This window comes from Myotis davidii, unplaced genomic scaffold (assembly GCF_000327345.1).
Source record: "Myotis davidii unplaced genomic scaffold, ASM32734v1 scaffold73, whole genome shotgun sequence".
Classification (NCBI taxonomy): Eukaryota; Metazoa; Chordata; class Mammalia; order Chiroptera; family Vespertilionidae; genus Myotis; species Myotis davidii.
In genome coordinates, this window is record NW_006286675.1 from 2720218 (window position 1) to 2741977 (window position 21760).

The 21760-nt window shown below is 46.4% G+C and overlaps 2 protein-coding genes across 3 annotated transcripts; one reads left to right on the forward strand and one right to left on the reverse strand.

Moving 5' to 3' along the window:
• Positions 1 to 248: 248 nt before the first annotated feature.
• On the reverse strand, positions 249 to 11179 carry TADA3 (transcriptional adaptor 3). 2 transcript variants are annotated; one of them, XM_006758246.2, is made up of 9 exons: positions 10425 to 11179; positions 9553 to 9785; positions 8384 to 8634; positions 8160 to 8265; positions 6888 to 7029; positions 6693 to 6796; positions 4974 to 5083; positions 3021 to 3206; positions 249 to 836 (listed from the first exon to the last, which is right to left on the reverse strand). In XM_006758246.2, exons 2-9 carry the CDS (start codon positions 9757 to 9759, stop codon positions 644 to 646), a joined length of 1299 nt encoding a protein of 432 aa, XP_006758309.1. In that variant the 5' UTR covers positions 9760 to 9785; positions 10425 to 11179; the 3' UTR covers positions 249 to 643. The 2 variants fall into 2 exon arrangements, with proteins under 2 accessions (XP_006758309.1, XP_006758310.1); XM_006758247.2 differs by lacking the exon at positions 10425 to 11179 and adding an exon at positions 10065 to 10408.
• Positions 8496 to 21585, forward strand: ARPC4 (actin related protein 2/3 complex subunit 4). Its single transcript, XM_015560358.1, is given in 8 exon segments — positions 8496 to 8501; positions 11206 to 11210; positions 13647 to 13765; positions 15449 to 15501; positions 15504 to 15556; positions 16897 to 16992; positions 17925 to 18095; positions 20704 to 21585. Coding segments are annotated over 7 exon segments (501 nt in total). The 5' UTR covers positions 8496 to 8501; positions 11206 to 11207; the 3' UTR covers positions 20710 to 21585.
• The last annotated feature ends 175 nt before the right edge of the window (positions 21586 to 21760 follow it).

The window sequence follows — 21760 nt, forward strand, 5'->3', positions numbered from 1 at the left end:
TGGAACCTTGCTGAACTGCTGGATTGGCCAACCCTGGAACCTACTCTGCCTCAGGACCATCAAGCCCCTAGCTAACATATTTCCTTGTTGTTAATCCACTTTGAGCTGGGCGTGTTGCAGCCACAAATATCCTCAGAATGTACTTCCTGAATGCATTCATGGGCTAGTGGGCCCATGAGCAAGACCTACCAAGCATGCTCTCTTAAACCTTTGCCACCCCACAATAACAGACATTCACACATTCTGGATGCTTTTTAAAAAAACCACAGCAGTCACTTTATTCTTAAATTTGCACTTTACAAAACCACAAAGGAGAAGTCCTTGAGGGAGAGACAGGTAGGGGGTGGGGGGCTGGGGGATGGTAAAGTGGGGGGAGAGGAAGGCCCAGAAATGTCTCCCTCATCTGGGACCAAGCAGAGACCCATTGGCTCCAGGCCAGCCCAGCAGGGACTCCTGTGACCTGGCTGAACAGAGCGAGGCCAAAGGACTTCAGGGAAAGGCCACAGTCCTCTAGAGACTGTTGCCATATGATATTTGACAAGTCAGCCACAGGCTGAGGCTTCCAGCCGCCCAAAGGAGGAAGTGGGCCTCCCTCCCGTTCCTCCTCCAGCCAGGGGAAGTCAGCCTGAGGTGGGGGTGAGGGCTACCCATCTAGTAGCTTTAGGATGCTCTCTCGCTCCTTCAGAGTCTTCCAGGCCTGGTCCTTTTCTTTCTTGGTGGGGGTCCGCTTCTTTTGCCGGGCAGCCATGATCTTGCGGAAGGCATCCATGACCTCATTGTCTGCCATCCGGACTCGCTGCCTCAGCTCCTGCCGGCTCACCTCCTCCTTTGCTAGTCTGTGGAGACCAGCCAGCCAGGTGTCATGGGAAGCCCACATCCAGAATGGGGCCTCTCCCTCTTCCAGACTGAGTCCACCCACCATCCCAGGCTGGTACGCCTATGGACTATTCAGACCAAAAAAAGCAAAGTTCCTGAACCTTACTGACATGGTACCATGTGCTAGATAAATACTAGCTTAAGCTCTTCAAAACTATTAGCTCAGTTAATCCTCATAACAACAATGTGAGGTAGGAACCATTAATTATTCCTATGTTACCAGTGACGAAACTGAGGCTCAAGAAGGTTAATAAATGTCCCAAGATCCTACAACTAGTGAGTAAGAGACCTGAATTAAGGCAGGCAGGCTTCAAACAATCTTTTAAAGGTGTTCTGTTGCCAGCAGAATACCTGCTTACTCCAGCATCCAAATTCTAGAGCAACCTAAGGATCCAGGCAGCCTAAGGTCTACAGGAGGCAGGTGAGATGCCAAACTAACCTCTCTGAATAGAATCCAACTTATGAATCCCATTAATGGTGAAGCTGGGATATTACTTAGAGATCTGGTCTACTCCAACCTGGTAATTTTCCAGAAGGAGAGCTGCTGTTCAGGGCAGGAGATGCCTTAAGGCCCTGCAGCTGGTCCAAAGCAGGGCTGAGGGCTGCACTCTGGCTTTCTGATAGCCCCAAATTAGTTCTTTCACTGCCCAGTTACTTCTGTATCTGCACATCTCTGCTTCTCTCTCCTGACACCCTCCCTTCCTTTTATCTCTCATCTGTATTTTTCTTTTCTTGCCCTAGAGAGGGAACTAGAAAGAGGCTCTGGATTCAGCCTTGGGCTCAAGTCACATCTGACTGTTTATGGGCTGTGTGACCTTCAGCAGGGCACTCGTTTCATTAGACCTTTATTTCCTCATTTGGTAAACAGAGAAAATACCACCTGCCCCTGGGCTTTAGTCGACATTAAAGAGGAGGTTGTACATAAACCCCTATCCTTAAACATCCTAGCAGCTTGTCAGCAGCTACCACTCCTTTTAATGGTGCACATCTTTACCAATCATCCACTTGGAGATTGCGAGCCCTTTGCTCTGCCTCTCTTGCTGCCCCCAGCACATCTGAGAGAGGCAGAGTTGGCCAAAGGAATGAGTATGCCCTGCATGGTTGGGCCTTTGTGAGGAAGAGTTAGCACCTGCCTGTGACAAGCAAGGAGACTTAGTTGAGCTGCTTTCTCTATCTCCCCAATAAAAGGGCAGCACTACCATCATCTCCTTCCAGATGTCACCTATACCCTTGTTGTGACCAATTCAGGGCAAAAGATGAGAGTTAATATAAAACAAATAACATTGTGACCAATTCCTTAAAGAACTGGTCCTAAATAACTGGGTAATTTCAGGTGAGGGGCCAATAGTAATCACAGATGTCAAACAAAATGTTAACAGTTGATAAATCTAGGTGGAGAGTATATTGGTGTTCATTGTACTACTCTTCCAGATTTTCTGTGTGTATGAAATTTTTCATTAAAAAAAAAATTAGAGAGATTATCCCCACCCCAGCTCTTTCTTCCTCCTCCTCCTCTACTCCTCCTCCCCCCTTCCCTTCTGCTTCCCTCCTCCTTATCCCCCCTCTTTCCTTTTCCCTCCCCCTTTCCCCGCCAAAAAAAAAGAAAAAAAATTGGAGAAAGAAAATAAGCATAAAAGATTAAAAAAACAAATCACGCCTGGCTATTGTGGCTCAGTGGTTGAGCATCGAACGAGGCAGCACATGCCCAGGTTGAGGGCTTGATCTTCAGTAGGCGGTGTGCAGGAGATAGCCTATCAGTGATTCTCTCCCATCTTTGATGTTTCTCTCTCTCTCCCTTCCTCTCTCTGAAATAAAAATCACAAAACAATGTGAATATAGTTAACACCACTGAACTGTATACTTAAAAATGGGTATAGAGTCAATTTTATATTACATATTTTTCACCACAATTATAAGTAAATGAATAAATCATAGAAGCCTGAGCCCTAGTCTGCAGGATTAGAATCTATTTGAGACATAACTTGTGTGTTAGTGCCTGATATTAAAAACTTTTTCAAGGCTCTTCAGGTGATTTAGAGGCCCTGCTAGGTTTGGAAGCCTGTTGTAAAGCCCCCACAAGGTGACAAGCAGTGGCCAAGGCCTTGTTGGCCAACCCCTGGCCCATGCATCCCATCCACACTCACCTCAGCAGGTCATGCTTCTTGGTGCGGTTGTGGGCACTGAGTGCCTTCAGCTCGGCCTGCCGTTTGCGCAGCTCGGCGAGGACCTCATCCTCCGAGTCCTCTGCAGGCCGGTCCTCGGACTCCAGCAGGCCCTGGGCGATCAGCTCCTCCTTGATGCGGCTCTCCAAGGACTTGGTGTGTGGCACGCTGCAGGGAAAGGCAGCCCTCAGCTCAAGGGCCAGTTTGCAAGGGGGACCCCTTGGAGGTATCCACGGTTAGTGAACACCTCCTTTTCTTTGGGCACCCCCTTTTTATCTATGTAGATATAAAAATATAAAGACAAGCAACTTGTCTTGTTTCAAACACAAGTAACATATCCATTGCTCCCCCCCAAAAAAGGAATTTTAATTTTTATAATGTCAAAAACCCAAAGAGAAACACTATTATTTTGTTACATTAACATTATTTCGCTGTTATTAAGATGCTACATATAATATACATATATTTTGTTTTGTTATTTTATACACACACAGTACTCCTTCCTTATCAGCGAGGGATACGTTCTAAGACCCCCAGTGGCTCTCTGAAACCATGCATAGTACAGAACCCTATATATCCTGTTTTTCTACATATACATACTTATGACAATGTTTAGTTTATAAATTAGGCACAGTAAGAGATTAACAACATGCCCAGCCAGCGTGGTTCAGTGGTTGAGCATTGACCTATGAACCAGGAGGTCATGGTTCGATTCCCGGTCAGGGCACATGCCCGGGTTGTGGGCTTGATCCCTAGTGTGGGGCGTGCAGAGGCAGCCAATCAATGATTCTCCCTCATCATTGATGTTTGTATCTCTCTCTCTCTCTCCCTTCCTCTCTGAAATCAATAAAGTATATTTTTAAAAAAGAGGTTAACAATAACTAATAATAAAATAGAACAATTATGACAATTTACTGTAATAAAAGTTATGTGAATGTGGTCTCTGATAACCAATTGATAACTGAGATAGCTACTAAGTGACTAATGGGTAGATAGAGGACATAGTGTGGATATGCTGGACAAAGGAATGACTCACACCCCAGGTGGGATGGAGCAGATGGCATGAGATTTCATCATGCTACTCAGGACAGCACAAAATTTAACACTTACAAATTGTTTATTTCTGGAATTTTCCATTTAATATTTTTGGACTACAGGGAACAGAAAACTGGGGAAAGCAAAACTGCAGACAAGGGGGAGACTGCTGTGAAAATATATTCCAGATTTTAAAAATGTATTTTTTTGTTGACTTCAGAGAAGAAGGGAGAGGGAGGGAGGGAGAGATAGAAACATCAGTGATGAGAGAGAATCACTGATCAGCTGCCTCCTGCATACCCCCTACTGGGGATTAAGCCCACAACCCAGGCATGTGCCTTGACCAGGTATCAACACGGTGACCTCCTAATTCATAGGTCAACATTCAACCATTGGGCAACACCGGCCAGGCTATTCCAGATTTTGTTATATATTATTTCCAGCCTTTTATTATAGATCATTTGTGTTTTTCCCTATGTACACACATTTAAATATATCTTAAATAAAAAAGGACCACACTGTCTGTACCGTGCTACAAGTGACATTTTCCCCACTTAGTACTTACTGTTTACAACTTTTCATGTCAATTAATTATATTTCTCTTATATGATTAATAGTTGCAAGTTGTTTTATCATATAGAGTTATGACAATTTAGCCAACCACTAACCTTCAGTTGGACATTTAGGTTGTTTGCAGTAAGAACAGTGCTCTGATTAACAACCCTGTACTAAGTCTGTGCATGCAGAAATGCTGGGCCAGCATGCATATTTGAAACTTTTACTGGGCTTTCTCAAACTGCCCTCGGCCACTCTATTAATTAAGAATTCCCCATGTCAGGATGAACAAAAGTCAACAGAAACAGGAGCCAGACTATGAGGTGTGGATAAGATGCCACTTACCTGAAAGGCTTGTTCTGATTTCGGGGAGAGGTGCTTGCCCCGTCGGCCCCTGATTCTTTCCCAGACATGTCAGGAATAGGGGAGTCCTCCATAGGGGAAATAATATTTTCCTAGAAGACCACATAAATGGAGTAGGAGAAAGAGCTATAGTATTTCTGTTTTCCTGCTCCCCTCTGACTATACGGAGAGTCTTCACAGACCAAAAATATCCTTTTATTTTTCTGATCCCATCCAGCCCAGGAAGCCTTTCCAGCCTCTAAAAAGCTTTGATCATTTTAGAAATCCCCCTTTTTTTGGTACTGATTCCAATAGAGGGGAGCACAGAAGAGCAAAGATAGCACTCAATGACAGTGATAGCAGCTAAGGTTTGTTAAATGTTTGCAATGCACCAGGCACTGTGCTAAGCACATTGTGGCAGAGGCTGCTAGCTGTCCAAAAGCCATTCTTTTTAGAAAATTATATTTTTATTGATTTCAGAGAGAAAGAGAGATAAAAACATCAATGATGAGTATCACTGATCAGTTGCTTCCTGCCCCACACTGGGGATCTGAGTCTGCAACATTAGCATGTGCCCTGACTGGGAATCGAACTATGATCTCCTGGTTCATAGGTGGACACTCAACCACTGAGCCACACTGGCTGGGTTTATTCCTCCCCACATACACAATACTTCCCAGCCTTCCTTGAAGTCAGGTGTAGTCATGTGACAAATTCTTCCCAGTGGAAAGTGATCAGGAGAGACAAAAGCTACAGCCAGTCATAGCCCATTAGTCTTCCTTCACACACCCCTCCTGGCTCTTTTTCTGTGGGCTTCGACTGCTAATCACACCCAGAGTAACCTTGTGCAGAGTGCATGTTTAAGATGGCAAAGTCACCGCAGCTGGTGTCCTTGTCTGATGGTGTGGGACAGAGACTCCCCTCCTCCCCTCAGCCAACCTGAAGCATGTGCCTGAGACTGTTACATGAGAGAGAAATACACTATTGTGTTTGGGCCAGAGAGGAAACCAAGGCTCAGTGAGGTGAAGGCATGTGCATAAGGTCAGACAGAGAGCATAAAGAAAAGGGTTCCTGAACCTGGAGTTTGAGTCCTGCTTCTATGTAATAGCTGTGTGACCTCAAGCAAACAGTTCCCTTTTTTTGAGCATCAATCTTCTTGTGTGTAACATGAGGCTGACCACTGTGCTTGCCTCCAACGAGAGGGTGTGTGGAAAATCACTTGCACAGGGCTCAGCCCTTAGCCAACACTCAAGTAACTGTGAGGCAGTGGCTACCTTTGGGGAGGTTAGAGACTGGGAAGGGCTTCTAGGATGCTGGTAATGTTTTATCATACAAGTGCTCATTTGTGAAAAGTTACAAAGCTATACATTTAAGACCTATGTACTTTTCTAAATGTATAATATACTTCAGTAAAAATGAAATAAGCCCTGGCTGCTGTGGCTCAGTTGGTTGGTGCATCGTTCCATACACCAGAAGGTGGCGGGTTCGATTCCTGGTTAGGGCACATACCCAGATTGCAAGTTTGGTCCCCAGTTGGAGTGTGTGTGGGAGGCAACCAGTTGATATTTCTCTCACATTAATTCTCTCTTTCTCCCTCTCCATCCCTCCCTCTCTTCTCCCCTCCTTCCCTCTCTCTCTCACTCTGAGACTTTTTTAAAAAAAATAAAGAAAACATTAAAATAGAAAGTAAATGTGGTTGCTGTTTTGGGTTGGGGTGCTCACCTCCACCAAGGCCTGCAGGAGGCGCTGTGTCAGGGCACCAAATGGGCATCCATCTTCAGGCTGCTCATGCTGGGCCTCAGACTTTTTCAGCAGGGCATCCACATCTGAAGCAGGCAGAGAAGTGGTGGGTAACTGGGCTGAAGTTCTGGGAACTCAAGGCCTAGCCTGGGGTAGGCAGCGAGGTGAGGGGCCTACCTTTAGTGTCCAGTTCGGTTAGTGGCCCCATAAGGCCTTTCTTCTTGTCAGCCACAGCTGCTGCCCGGGCCCCGTCCTTCTGCTCCTCCAGCAGGTCCTCCTGTGCCCAGCGTTGGGAGTAGTGCTTTCCCAGGGGCGGGATCTGTAGGAGAGACTTTAGGGTCAGGAGAAGGAATTCTCTTTTGTATTGCTTGAATTTATTACTGCCTATATCAGCTGTGGGCAAACTACGGCCCGCGGGCCGGATTCGGCCCGTTTGAAATGAATAAAACTATTGAAAAAAAAGACCGTACCCTTTTATCTAATGATGTTTACTTTGAATTTATATTAGTTCACACAAACACTCCATCCATGCTTTTGTTCCGGCCCTCCGGTCCAGTTTAAGAACCCATTGTGGCCCTCGAGTCAAAAAGTTTGCCCACCCATGGCCTATATGGATTTTTTCAAATACATTTTTAAAAAATTCAGACAAGTGATGTGACATAGGCAGATCAAAGTCCTGTGGCAGCCCTCAAAAGAGACCAACTTTCTGCTGGGGAATCTGCAAAGGAGTTTTGGTCAAGGTAACACGAAGTCAGGGTTTGAACAGTGAATCAGTGTGCCAAGAGGAGGAGAGCAAGTGCAGAGGCTCAGAGCCCAGCAAGGATCCTGTGGGGGTCAGGAGTAGGGGTAAGGTGCTTGGTGGGGCTGGTGAATGCAGCAATGAAGAGGGAGCATGGGCCAGGAAACTGGAGAGGGGCGCTGCGGCTGTGCCACTACAGACTGAGACACTTGGACTCGATCCTGTGGGTAATGAGAGCCAGAAGACTGGGAGCAGGGTTGTGTCACATCTGAGCATGACAGTGGACCTATGGGAGAGTTCCCCCAACACTTTTATTTTCTACACTTTCTTTAATAGAATCCGTTTTATTTTCATCATCAAAAAATAAACTTTTACATTTTAAAGAAAAAAAGGCCCCTCTGGAGGCAGGAAGTATTAAGAACCTGTTTGGGTGAAAGCTGATGGAAGTCTTGAACCAAAACAGAGGGGATGGAGATGTGCAAACAAGAGAAAGCCTCACTGAATTCGATAGTAACCATCTGGATGGGATAGAAGGGAGACAATGCAGGGAGAAAGATGAGAGACTGGAGTCTGAGTGGGATAATGGGGCAGACAGGAGACGGGGCAGGGGAGGGAAAGGAAGATGATATATGGCTTTGGGAGCTTTAATGCTGAGGCACTTCTGAGCCCTCTTGTTTTCTACCTTGTCTGTTGAGGCTCAGGGTTTCTACCTTGTAATGTTCAGCTTCATCTTCTGGGGGTTTCAGCAGCTCCTCTAGCGTGCGCACCTCCTCATTCGTGATGTCAGCACAGTAGGGCTCCACTGAAGCCCAGAACCTGCAGGGAGAAACAGATCCTCAGTGGGCACCCATGCCCCACAAGCCTCAGCCCAGGGCTTCCCCACAGTCTCCACTTCCCGAATCCCAATGCCCCTCTGTGTTCTCTGGCCCAGAACCTGTTGGGGGCATCATTCTTGGGGATCCGTGGCACATCAATTGGGTCATCAGTGAATTCATATTCCTGGATCTTGGGCTGAAGGTTTTTGGATTTGGGTCGCCCGGGGCCAGGGCCCGGTCCATGTCCTGCCTTCCCTTCCAGTTTCTGCTTCTTGGGCTTCCCATGTTTGGGGGGAGCCCCAAGCTCATGGTCTCGACCCAGCTTCAGGAATCGTCGGTCACCTTTCTTATCCTGCCAGTCAGTGAGGATCTGCAATTCAGAGACTGACACTGAGGGGGAGAACGGAAGACACAGGACAACTCTTTTCCCAGTAAAGAACTAGGATGTAGAACTTGAGGAGACACCAAGGTCTTTCCCCACCCCCCTTTTATTTAGTAAACGCCTATTCATCCTTCAAACTTTTCTGTACCTCTCTCAGGATTTTATTCATATACTTATCACTCCATTCATTTGTTTGTACTCTGATGCACTTCTGTAGTACTTAGCAGAAAGGCCAAAAAAACAACCCCAGTACATGTTAGCTCTGGGAAAATATGCTGGTGGTAACTTTTCGGTGAAGACAAGTAAGCCTCCCAGCAAACCTTCACTTATAACATTAGGCTGAGCCTTTGCAAAAAAAAAAAAAATCTCTCCGAATCCTCACAAAAACTCTGAGATAGGTGCTATTTTTCAGCTCGGTTTACAAATAGAGAACTGATGCTCAGAAATAGAATGTAACTTTCCCAAAGTCAGATAGCTGAAAACAGCAACACTAGCAAGTGCTTAGGCCAAGATTCAAAAGCAGGTTTCCTCATTCCATGGTTAAGGGTACTAGCGGTACCCCTAACCATAACACATCACCTGGTACTTGTCTGCAACCACCCTCCTTTTAGTTGGCAAGCTCCCTAAAAGCCAGAATTGTCCTAATTACCTCTCTCTAATGATTTGCATAGTACCCACAACATAATGGAGGGTGAGGTGTGTGTGTGTCAATAAATGCTTGAATTAAAAATTTTGCAATTTATGAGGATTACCCACGTTCCTGCATATCACACAAGCCCATTTTGGGTCTCTCCCTCCCCCTCCAACCTCCTGTGCCTCAGGCTTTAGCAGATGGGGCTAACTGAATGACCCACCCATAACTTGTCACAGTCCATCCCTGGTGATGTCCCCGCTGTAGGGTATCACCTGGGTTTCAGCCTCCAACACTCGCAGGCGCCGGCTGGCAGAGGAAAGCAGGGTCTCAAGTTCCAGCTGCAGGGTGTCCAGCTCCTCAATGCCGATGCCATCGTCCTCTGAGCGGGCCAGCACTGCCGTGTAGCGTGGACAAACTTTCAGGTGGTCCACAGACTTGAAGTCATGGAACTGCAAGGGGCAGTCCTTCAGTTCACTCATGGCCTAGGATACAGGACCCTAGGGAGCTGGAGAGGAGAGGGCCATTGATGGTAGATGGAATGGCACAAGAAAAGCCCAAGGGCTCTCTCCATCGTGTGCGAGCGTCAAGGAGAAAACCAGGCTTCAGTACCCTTTTGACAGGTTGATGGCAGTTTCTACTCACAGAGCACCTACTGTGCACCAAGCACCGGGCATTTTACCAGCTTCTCACTGAATTCCAACCCCTTGAACAGGAACCATGTGATCTCCATTTTACAAATAAGGAAACTGAGGCTCTGTAAGGGGGGTTACATGCCCAAACTTACCAAAATGAAATTTGAATGCAGGTGGTTGTGCATCTGTGCGCCTAATCACCATGATGTGCTATCCCCTTTCTGATGCTCTTCCCTTTTGTTCTACTCCTCCTGGGTTCTGATAACTAAGCCTCTGAGTTCCAAGCATCCCATTCTTACAATGTGTTCATTCGCCTCCCAGCCTCGTCTTCTCTCGCCCATCCCCACCTTTGCCCCTCCCTGATAATGGTTAAGAATGTGGCTGGTAAGCCAGGCATACCAGGGTCCAAGCCCAGGCTTTAACATTCTCTATTTATGTGACTGATAATGTTATTTAATCTTCCTGAGTCTCGGTTTTTCCATCTGTAAAATGGGGATAACAACAGTACCTACCTCCCCGGGATGTTCTGAGGATTAAGAGATGATGCTCGTCAAGAGCCCAGTTCAGTGACTGGCACAGAAGTGGGACTGCTTAAAGGCTGGTGCCCCCCCACCTTGGGTCGCCCCAATACCCCGCCTTCAGGGTCCCCGTCCTCTCGGGACCCCCTAACGCGGCCCCCGCCCCCTCCACCTCCTCACCCCAGCCACCTACGACCACCGGGTCGCGACAGGGGGCGGGGAGTTCCGGTTGGTGTATCCACCACCCGGAACTGGCTGAGAGCGGGCCCTGCAGTTGACGCGGGGGCGGAGACACGGAAGGGCGAGCCCTCGGTGGCCAGCGGGGGAGGACTTGCTGGCCGCCCGCGAGCCCACTGCCAGGGTGAGGGGTGCGCCTCGGGTCTACCCTAGGGATCAGCCGGGCTGGAGGGCGGGGCTCGGCGGCCGGGTTTTCAGTCTGACCGTTAGTCCCGCCGAGCCCCTGGGGCCGGCGGTAGGAGGGGCCGGAGAAAGGATGGGGGCGCAGAACCGGAAAGAACGAAGGTCTCCTCCGCCTCGCTTAGTCCAAATATGGTGCCCAACCTGCGGCCGGGCCGCACCATTGCATAACTATGGGGGAAAAAAGCGGAAAAGAAGCCAAGCAGGTTAGAGTCAAAAGCGAGAGCTTCATGGAGAACAGAAGAAGCATGAGTATCTATGTGAAACTTCAAGAATCTAAAAAAAGCAAGACAGCACCAGCGGGAAAAATTCCGAAGGACCAAGTGACCCGAGGCTTCCCTTCCCCCGTCCAGAGCAGCAATGGTACCGCCCGGAAGTCTGGGCGGAGACTGCGGCTGCGCCGCTGTGAAAGGGCAGGCGTCGCGGGCCGGGCCACTTAGGGGCCGAATGAGGAAGGGGCCAGCGGGTGACGCCCTGGTGAGCAGCAGCCCGGTGGCACCCCGGTCTGGCCCTCGGGGCAGGTGGAGAATACTCCTGAAGCCGGAAGTGGCGCTTCCTAGACTCGTGGTAGGGCCTCCCAGCACATAGTAGGCCTGAGCCCGTTGTAGGCGCTGAGGCTAGTGTAGTAGGGCCACTTCCCCACCCAGAATAGAAGAACTTCACTAAATGCGCTGCTCTGCTCCCTCCTGCCTGCTTGGCCCCACAGTTTCCCAAGGGAAGCGTCCAGACTTCGGTATCCCATTCTTTTCCTTGCCCCTGCCTTGCGTCTGCCGGTCTGAAGGATGTCTTGTGCTGCCTCCACCCAAGCCCCTTCCTGGTCAGAACTTCACTGTGTTAGCCTCACTGCAGGATGTAATGTGTAAGATCTGGTACTGCCGATCCCTTCCTCCCTGGAGATCCTCCCGTTTGATAAATGTTCCCGGAAGTTAAGTGATAAATATCTCGTCTCCTGGCTTTCATGGCCTTGTGTTTCATGGTGACTCCTGAATCTGCCTTCCTCAACTCTCTCAAAGGTTTGCCTGGGTATCTTGAAGACACCTTGACATTAGGCCTCCAGAGCAAAACTCCGCTTCTTTCCTAAAATTGCTTGTCCTCCTATGTTCCTAATACTGGCCATACCTCTCGGTTTTGTGTGTTTTTTTTTTAAATCAAGTTTATTGAGGTATTATATGAGACTATTTTAATGGTGAAGGGGCAGGCATCACGGGTTTGGTCATTTAAAATTTTTATTGCTGAGTAGTATTTCATTGTGTTGATGGACCATAGTTTTTTGGGGAGGTATTTAATTTCGTAATTATTTACATCTTTGTCAGTCTAATCCCTGTGATACTCGCTGCTTGTCCTCTTCCACAGCCCCAGTCCAGGCTCTCATCAGCACTCTTTGAATAACCCTCTCTGCCTTCTGTCTCACTTCCCCTCCAATCCATTCTGCACAGAGCCTCCATGTAGTTGTGTAACTTCCTCTCAGAATTCCCCAGTAGTTTCTTACCACCATAAAAGAAAGCCAAACTCAGAAGCCTGGCATTTGAGATTCTCCATGAATCTCCAGGCTATCATTGCAGGCTCGTTTACTGACTCTAAAATACTTTCCATATACAGCAACATTGTATTCATTACTACTTCTGGAACTCTTAATGCCCTGTTGTGTTATCCTAACTTTGCTTACGTTATTTCATTCATTCATTTATTGTACAGGAAATGAATAAGGCACTATATACAGGGTAGGGCAAAAAATAGGTTTATAGTTCATGTGGAAAACAATACATTAATAAATAATAATATAAGAACAGACTTTTGTATACTCACACTGTAAACCTACTTTTGTCCCACCTTGTATGTTAGGTACTGAGCTAGGTGTAGGGTATGTAGATTTGAATATAATAGTCATGGTTTATTGATCATGAGGCTTACAGTCTAGAGAAGGAGAGATCACTTTACTAAAGATGTATGAAGAATGTGTTATTGTAAATTTTAAGAAATGCTTTGAAGGGCAAGTCAAGAAAGAGTTCTCTGAGGAAGAGCCCTCCTCTGAGTAAACCAACATCTGAAGAATGACTTAAGTAAAGAGAGGTTAGAAAAGCCTGCAGACAGATAGTCCAGCATGTGTGAAACCCTGAGGTGAGAAATCAACTTGGCTAATACCAGTATAAGGAAATGAAGAGAAGCCAATGTAGCTAGAACCTGATCCTTCTAGTGGGGATGCCCTTGTTTTTCTCATTGTAAAATCTAATCCTTTTCCATCTTCAAATCAAAGCCAATTTCTTCTATAAATATAAATCTAGTTATGCCACAGTTATCCTTTATATCATGGGCTTTCCTCCCCATTGAGGCTATATAAGGGTAGAGATAGTCTTAATCATCTTAAATCTTCAGCACCTAGCTCAGTGCTTGGCACATAGTAGACATCCTTACGTTGGTTCAAAAGATAATTGAGGACAGTCACTCACCTGCATGCCTCTATACCAGAGCTTCTCAACCTCAGCACTATATGGGCCTGAATAATTCTTTGTTGTGCATTGTAGAACGTTCAGTAGTATGCCTGGCCTCTTATCTGCTCAGTGCCAGTAGCGCCCCATCCCAAGTAGTGCCAGTGAATAATGTCTCAACATTGCTGAGTGCCCCTGGCAGGCAGAATGGTCCCCTGTTGAGATCCACTGCTCAGGAAATTAGAATGGTAGGCACCTTTACTTTGCTGTCTGAGAGCCCGGCTCAGCACTCTCTGGCTCCTGAGTAGCCAAAGCAGGGGGCCAGTGGATCTGTGAGACAGATTCTGATCCTCCCTTGGGGTTTTTCCTACAGACTGCCACTCTCCGTCCCTACCTGAGTGCCGTGCGGGCCACATTGCAGGCTGCCCTCTGCCTGGAGAATTTCTCCTCCCAGGTTGTGGAACGACACAACAAACCGGAGGTTGAAGTCAGGTAGGGAAGAAAAAGGTCATGGTGGGGGTGATGGGTGCAGCCTCAGAGATGGCTAGAATGTGGCATGAACTTCCATTCTGGAGTTGTCAGGACAACAACAGTTCACATATTTTAATTATATATATTTTATTGATTTTTTTACAGAGAGGAAGGGAGAGAGATAGAGAGTTAGAAACATTGATGAGAGAGAAACATCGATCAGCTGCCTCTTGCACATCTACTCGGGATGTGCCCGCAACCCAGGTACATGCCCTTGACCGGAATCGAATCTGGGACCTTTCAGTCCGCAGGCCGACGCTCTATCCACTGAGCCAAACCGGTTTCGGCAACAGTTCACATATTTTGTCTTGCTGCCAGATGAACAGTGATTCCTAATTTGGAGTTCAGAAAACAGGGTCAGTGGGTTAGCAGGACAAAACCCAGGGGAGAAGCTAGTCTGGTGCAAAGATTGCTTGACACAGGTATGACTTCTCAGAGTAGAGCTGTTCGGGAAGTATCTCCTGTGGTATTATTGAGCCCAAGGGTAGTTTAAGGGAGGATGGAGAATTTAGTTATCTGAGATGCTATCTCCATTCTTTTCTAATTTAAACATCAAGGATGATTTTTTTTCTCCCAATCAACCTGGACTCTTTCATCTCCTACTCCAAATATTCTGCATTTTGGGTTATATTATCTTATCTAGTTTATGTTTTGTAAGCAAGTTGTTCTTTTACCCTTTAAAGTTTAATCTGGAACATATGTATAACTGAGAGACATGGTGTTACCACACTATATTGATATGATTTAAATTTTAAAAAATTGACAAGATGTTAGCATGTGCCATGTTATGTTACTTAACACATATGGTTTCTAATAGGCATTAAAAAAATTTTTTTTATAGATTTCAGAGAAGAAGGGAGAGAGAGATAGAAATATTAATGATGAGAGAGAATCATTGATCGGCTGCCTTCTGCACGCCCCACACTGGAGATCGAGCCCAAAACCCAGGGATGTGCCCTGACTGAGAATTGAACTGTGACCTGGTTCATGGGACAACACTCAACCACTGACCCACACCAGCCAGGCTCTAATAGGCATTTTAATGGGACAACAGCTCACAGATACTACCACTACAGTTGATTACCTTTACATAGATCTAGGGATGCAGAGGCATGGAAATGGGAACTGAGCTAAGAGGGGTCTTACTGCTGAATAAATGAATCATTAGGGATTGATAATTAAGATGCCAGACTAAGTTTGTCCTTTTCTCCAAGGCATCCTCTCTCTCGTTCCTTAAATGGCATGTGGGTTTGCCTATATTAAAATAAGAGCTGTCATTTGTAAAGCTCCTCCTACATGTTCCTGGCATGCTATTGGACACTTGACCCCTTTTTATCTCTCTCAGTCCTTGCCAGTGAAAGGAATCAGTCATTTTACAGATGAGAAAATTGAGATTCCAGGAGGGTAACTTGCCCAGGAAAAATAGCAGAGGAGGCTGGATTTCAAAACCTCTTTGCCCTGACTCCAGAGCCTGTGCTCTTTCCATTGAGAAGACACTCACTGGCCCCTGTCTTGGAGCAGCCCTGCTTGTGCATCTCCTGCTCCTTGAACTCTGGTCTGAGGAAGTGATTCTAGGACCTGTGTGGGGTCTCCCTGAGCATTCTGTTCCTCTCGTACAGAGCCTTTGTGACATTGTGTTTTTAGGAGTAGCAAAGAACTCCTGTTACAACCTGTGACCATCAGCAGGCATGAGAAGGAAATCTGATTGAGGGCTCCATCAACTCTGTGCGGGTCAGCATTGCTGTGAAACAGGTGAGCTCACTGTGGAGCCCTGCCTCTCCACGAGGCCAGGGATCCCCACTGAGATCTGGGTGGATGGAAACTTGACCATATACCCAGGAAATGATTTGCCAAACTCAGCAGGTCGGTAGAATAAAGAGCAAGCAACTCTTATCTCCTAGGCCAATGATGGCAAACCTTTTGAGCTCGGCGTGTCAGCATTTTGAAAAACCCTAACTTAACTCTGGTGCCATGTCACATATAGAAATTTTTTGATATTTGCAACCATAGTAAAACAAAGACTTATAGTTTTGATATTTATTTTATATATTTAAATGCCACTTAACAAAGAAAAATCAACCAAAAAAAATGAGTTCGCGTGTCAGAGGTAACCAGAGGTGTCATAGGTTCGCCATCACTGGCCTAGGCCCTGCCCTGGATTAGAAGTCAGGAAATGTAGCAGCCAGGGCCATGGGCCAGTTAGTGTTAGCTCACAGAACCATTCCTAAGGAGTGAAGAATAAGCCCAGTTCAGGAAAATAAATAGTAACAGTACCAGTACCAGTCATAAACTCTGAAAGTAAGGTATAGGGTAAAAAACAAAGTGCAATTTTATTTCCTCAGATGTTTTACAAATGTCTGACCTTCCCAGCACCCCCATAATTTTTGCCATATCTGTGTACCATTTTGACAGCTATATACTTAGTAGGTTTCTTTAAATTGACTTAGTTCCGTTCATAGAAGCTATTTCATAAGTGGAAGAACAATATCACTTGCCAGATGGAGGGAACTCTAAAAAATAAACGTAATGAAAACAAACAATGATTCTGTTGCCTACAGGAAGCCCTACCTCTGGGGTCTGCTCTCTGTTAATAAAGGAGATTACAAAGTGTTGGGAACTGTTCAGGGCATACTATTACCCAGCTGCAAAATTACTTCTTAGAAATATTTAGAAATATTTAAGTTCAGGGAGAAACTGGGAATCGTTTCATGTTCAGTCTCTGATAAGCCAGATGAAATACACAGACTGGGAAATGTAGCACTAGTGAAATAAGAAAGAGAAAGGCATCTTTGAATATAGATGAGGACTCTAGAAGAAGTGGGTAGAAGACTCAGGTTTGCCAAAATTCCCTCTCTGGAATGGACAAAGATGAGATCATGATAATGCCATTGGAGTGCATCTAATATTATAGACCCTCCTTTCAATTGGCAAGCAAGTGTCCCATGATTCAAAGTTCAGGCAGAGTGCTCCCAGTCCCAAACCCGTCTGGCTTCAGTGAGCCTTGGGGAAATTGGGTCAGAAGCCCAGGCTACAGATTTCTGTTGGTTTATGGTATCAGCTTTAGGGAAACTTTTCTGCTTTGCTCTCAATAGGCTGATGAGATTGAAAAGATTTTATGCCACAAGTTCATGCGCTTTATGATGATGCGAGCAGAGAATTTCTTTATCCTTCGAAGGAAACCAGTGGAGGTAAGACTGTGATTAACATGTTCATGATGTCCAGGATTCTATCACTGAGTCCACTGTCACTGGCATGGGATTGTTTCTAGAACCAGGATTGCTACTTCTCTAACTGTAGGGCATCCAACCACTGCTTGAATTGAGAATGTAGCAGCAAAAAGGACACAGTGAGCCAAATCCTTTCTAAGCTCTGCCGCTAGCTGATTTCATAATCTTTCAAGGATACAGTTGACTTTGGGTCCTTTCTAAGCTCTGCCACTAGCTGATTTCATAGTTTTTCAAGGATACAATTGACTGGGAGGTATACCCATATCTCATCTGGGTATATAAGTTGTTGTTTGTATTTCAGTCCTCTCCACAGACTCCCTGTCATATTGACTTAAAATGTCCCCAATGACTGAGCAACACCACCCACACAGAGCAGCATGCAGCATCACCAGATACATTAGAGATGTTGGACAAGCTAGTCCTCATTCTGAGCTAAAATCTTCTGGTCGTAGCCCTAACCTCTGGGGCCACCCAGGATAAGTAAAATTACTCTTCCACACACAACCTATCTGACAGTTAAAGGCTCTATCCCATCTGTCTCCCACAGCATCTCTTCAGACTAAGTGTTCCCTGTTTGATTTGATTCTTCTATGACAAAATTTCAAGTCCCTTCACTCTCCCTTGACTCATTCTGAATGCTACTATTTGTGCCACAGATAGTCTTCCTGAGACGTCTGATATGCACAAAATCCTCAACTGGGTTCAGTTCCTTGGATCCAACATAGACACCCCACCAGAGCAGGTGGGCTGCTGACTGAAAGGTGTGTAGCTTGAGAGAAGATTGCAATCAGCTGGAAGCATGTGACTGAGTGAATCCAGAGGACATGGCCAGCTAAGTTCCCCTGGGATGCTAATCTCCTTTTTTTTCTCTTCCTGCTGTCTTCCTTTCCTAGGGTTATGACATCAGTTTTCTGATCACCAACTTCCACACAGAGCAGATGTATAAACACAAGTTGGTGGACTTTGTGATCCACTTCATGGAGGAGATCGACAAAGAGATCAGTGAGATGAAGCTGTCGGTCAACGCCCGTGCCCGTATCGTAGCTGAGGAGTTCCTTAAGAATGTAAGTAGGGGCTTTCCTGGTTTCCTTCCAGAGACAGGAGCAGCCATGGGTCCTGTTAAGAATTTAGGATCTGGCAGGAAAGTGGTGCCAGTGTGTGAGTATTTCCGGAGGCCTCTAGGATCTCTGGTGGGTGCCAAATCAGCCAGGTGCCTTGAGGCTGGAGAACATGAGCTTCATCTTTCAAAGGTGCAGGGCATTTTCCATAACTGGGTGTCTAGGGGATACCTCTCTCCTAGTCTTCTATTGGGTCTTAGATGCAAAATTCTATACCTCAAAATGTACAGAGTCCTTCTCTTTATCTAGTGCAAGCCCCAAGTGAGGCATGTTAAATCCACATGTGGATTTTCCATGAATGTAGGACAATTAATCATAGTGTAATTCCACTCCTCAGACAGACTTAAATATTTTCCTTTAGCGTCTGTTTCTCAGGCTTCAAGCCACGATTTCTTCAAGCTGTTTTCCATCACTTTCCTGGCCTAAGTCCTCTGGATCTTTTTTCAACTGTTTGTGCCTTCCTAACTGAGAGGACTGCAGTCCTCTGAAGAGGAGGAATTGTAAACATTGATGAACTGATGACACAGTTGTTCTTGTTTAGATATTCAGGACATGCCGCCTTCTTTTTCTTTTTCTTCTTCCAAACAATCTTTGGTTTGTTGACATGTTCCATTCAGAGTTGACAGTGATCCTTAGATGGTAGATTTATGTTAATTCTTACCAGTGCATACAGACCCAGCCCAGAAGGAGCTCAGATTCCTAAAAATGGAAATTACACCCGCTTCCCCTAGGCTTTAATTATATTGAGGGCAGCCAGCATACAAAGTAGCTTTACTGTGCTCACAGGGGAAGTGCTTGTTCAGATCACAAGGCTGTGAAGTTAGACCACCTGGGTGTGAGTCTAGGCTCCATGCCTGCTTGGGCATGGACTGACCCTCTTAACTAAGCTTGTTTCCTCAGCAGCAAAATGAGGAGACTGAGTAATTAATATGAACCTTTCATTGTGGTTGAACAGTGAGGAGATATATGTAAAGCATGTCACTTGGCTGATAGTAAGTGTTGTATTGTAGTACCAAAGTTATGGCCAAGGCACTAGGAGGCCTTTGCATTCAACTGTGAAGAAAAATAGTTCTTGCCCCAATTTAATACTTAACTCATTCATGCACTAATCACTCTTATGATAATTATGTTTTTATAGTTATGCAGCTAAAAAGCAGTTCACATGCCTTATTTAATACCTTAAACAATCTTTGCCCGGCCATAGAGGCTCAGTTGGTTTAGCATTGTCCCATGCACCAAAAAGTTGCCAGTTCGATTCCCAGTCAGGGCACATGCTAGGGTTGTAGACTTGATACCCAGTAGGGGGTGTACAGGAGGCAGGCAATCAGTGTTTCTCATATCAATGTTTCTCTCTCTACATTTAAAAAAGTAGAATCTTTGAGGCAGGTGTTAATCCCTATTTTACAGATTAGTAAACTGGAGCTCCGGAAGTTAAATCACCTTCCCAAGGTCCCTCAGTAAGTGGGAGAACCAGGACTAGGAGCTAAGTTTCAGACTCAGAGATCCTGGAATAGTACTTTGGCATCTGGCAGGGGTCACACATTCAAGTAGGCAGGTAATGTATGTGAGTAAAGTGAATTGTGTAGGGACCCGGTGAACTCATGCCTCACCTGAAGAGGATCACCACCATACAGCTTCATCTTACAGCTTTCAAAAGAATCCCAAAGTCTTGCCTGGTTAGCATGGCTCAGTGATTGAGCATCAACCTATGAACCAGGAGGTCACGGTTCGATTCCCAGTCAGGGCACATGCCCAGGCTGCAGGCTTGATCCCTAGTGTGGGGCATGCAGGAAGCAGCTGATCCATAATTCTCTCTCATCATTGATGTTTCTGTTTATCTCTCCCTCCCCTCTCCTCTCTGAAATCAATAAAAGTATATTTTAAAAAATAATAAAAGGTACTCTTTCCTCCTCCCCATGTGGGAACCTGTACTTGTTCTTTAATAAATTTCCACCAAAAAATTTTTAAAAAATTTAAAAAGGAATCCCAAAGTCTGGATTAGTATCCAGAGTCTCCCTTATTTTCAAGGTTGGCAACTAATTCATATTCTTTAAAACACTGTATGGGCTCATTTTGGGGCTTCACTATTCATTCATTGTTCTCTAACCTCTGGTCTGTAAAATGTCCAGGGCTGTTCTTGGCACCATGAGAGATACTTGATGGCAGAAAACTTGTGAAGGGCCTGTCCTAGGTTGGAGGACCACACAGAGCTTGAGCCCTCTGAGTCCCCAAGCCCTTGCATCTCTAAAGAAGCAAGTTGCTGTGACAGTGCTTTATAGCAGCCTCTGTGACATGGCTAAGAGGAGCTATGGAAAAGCCCATACCACCTTTCATTTCGCTGCCTTGTCTAGTGCTAGGTTTAGGGCCAGTGCCCCAAAGATCACTGGGAAAAGCATGCCCACAGGGATGTCCTGGGACCTAATCCTGCCCCCTCAGAGGTCTGAGCACAGTGGCAGCTCTCAGATCGGCCCCCTCAGCCCCCTCAGCCCCCCTCAGCAGGCCTACTGGAATACAGCAGTAACCATCATTCACCATTTCTTTGTTCTCTTGACAGTTTTAAACACCTGACTGGATCTCGTGGCCTTCCCCCTCAGAATCTCCTGTGTCTCTGCAAAGGCGTCCTGGAGTCACTTGTCAGAGCGACAGCAGAAGCAGAGGAGGGGACCTGGGTTGGGGTGGGCATTAAATGCGGGAGGGGGGGTGGTGCGCTTGCTAGCTGGTGACAAAGCAGCAGTGAACTTGCCCCAAGGCCACACGTGCCTGGTCAGGCTGGCTTCTGATGTTCAGTCCCCTGGGCGGACGGATTTTTTTTTTTTAGTGTCTTGAAATTTAAACTCTGTGCTTGTAGGAGACTGTAACCTTTTTGTCTTTTTTTTTTTTTTAAACAAAACCTCCACCTCCAGTGGCTGTGACTGGTCCCAGTGATTGTACCTTATTGGTTGCTGTGGGTCTGGGCGGGCCTGGAGCCAAAAGGCGACTACTGTTCCTCCCCCAAGTCACCCCATGTGGGGAGGGAGGGAGGTTTCAGACTCCAGTTCCTCTCCCTTGCCCTCTTATTCTCAAGCCTCCTTGAGCCCAGTAAAAGCAGTGGCCAGCTTCCTGAGCTCTGCCTAAAAATCGCCTCTCAGCACTGGTTGGGGACAAGGGCTGAACCAGTGGCCACCAGCCACGCCTAGGAGCTGGAACCAGAAAGCCAGGCAACCTCTGGTCACAGGGGCCACTTCCAGGCCTCCCAGCTGAGAGGGGTCACTGTTTTGCCTTGTCTGTCAGTGCAGTGCCTGTGCTGAGGTGGAGAGGTGAGTCCTATCAGATTCCTGGCTGGGCCTTCCCACCTGCTCTGGCTTCTCTGCTCCCATGCTCGCTGTACCTTTTCTTATTCTGATGGGTCCCCCCGCCCCTGATTAAACTCTCTTCTTGCCCCTTTGGGGCTGCATGAGGTCTGTGCTCTGTCTGCATATGTGGAAAGAGGGGAGGTGGGGCTTTTTCTTTCCAAAGACCATGTGACTGGTAGTTGGGCCTGGGGTCACCACCAGAAGCAATCTTATGGTTCCTGACATCCCTGCCTAGGGCCCTAATCCAGAGGCTTCCATTGCAATCTAGGCACCACCCAT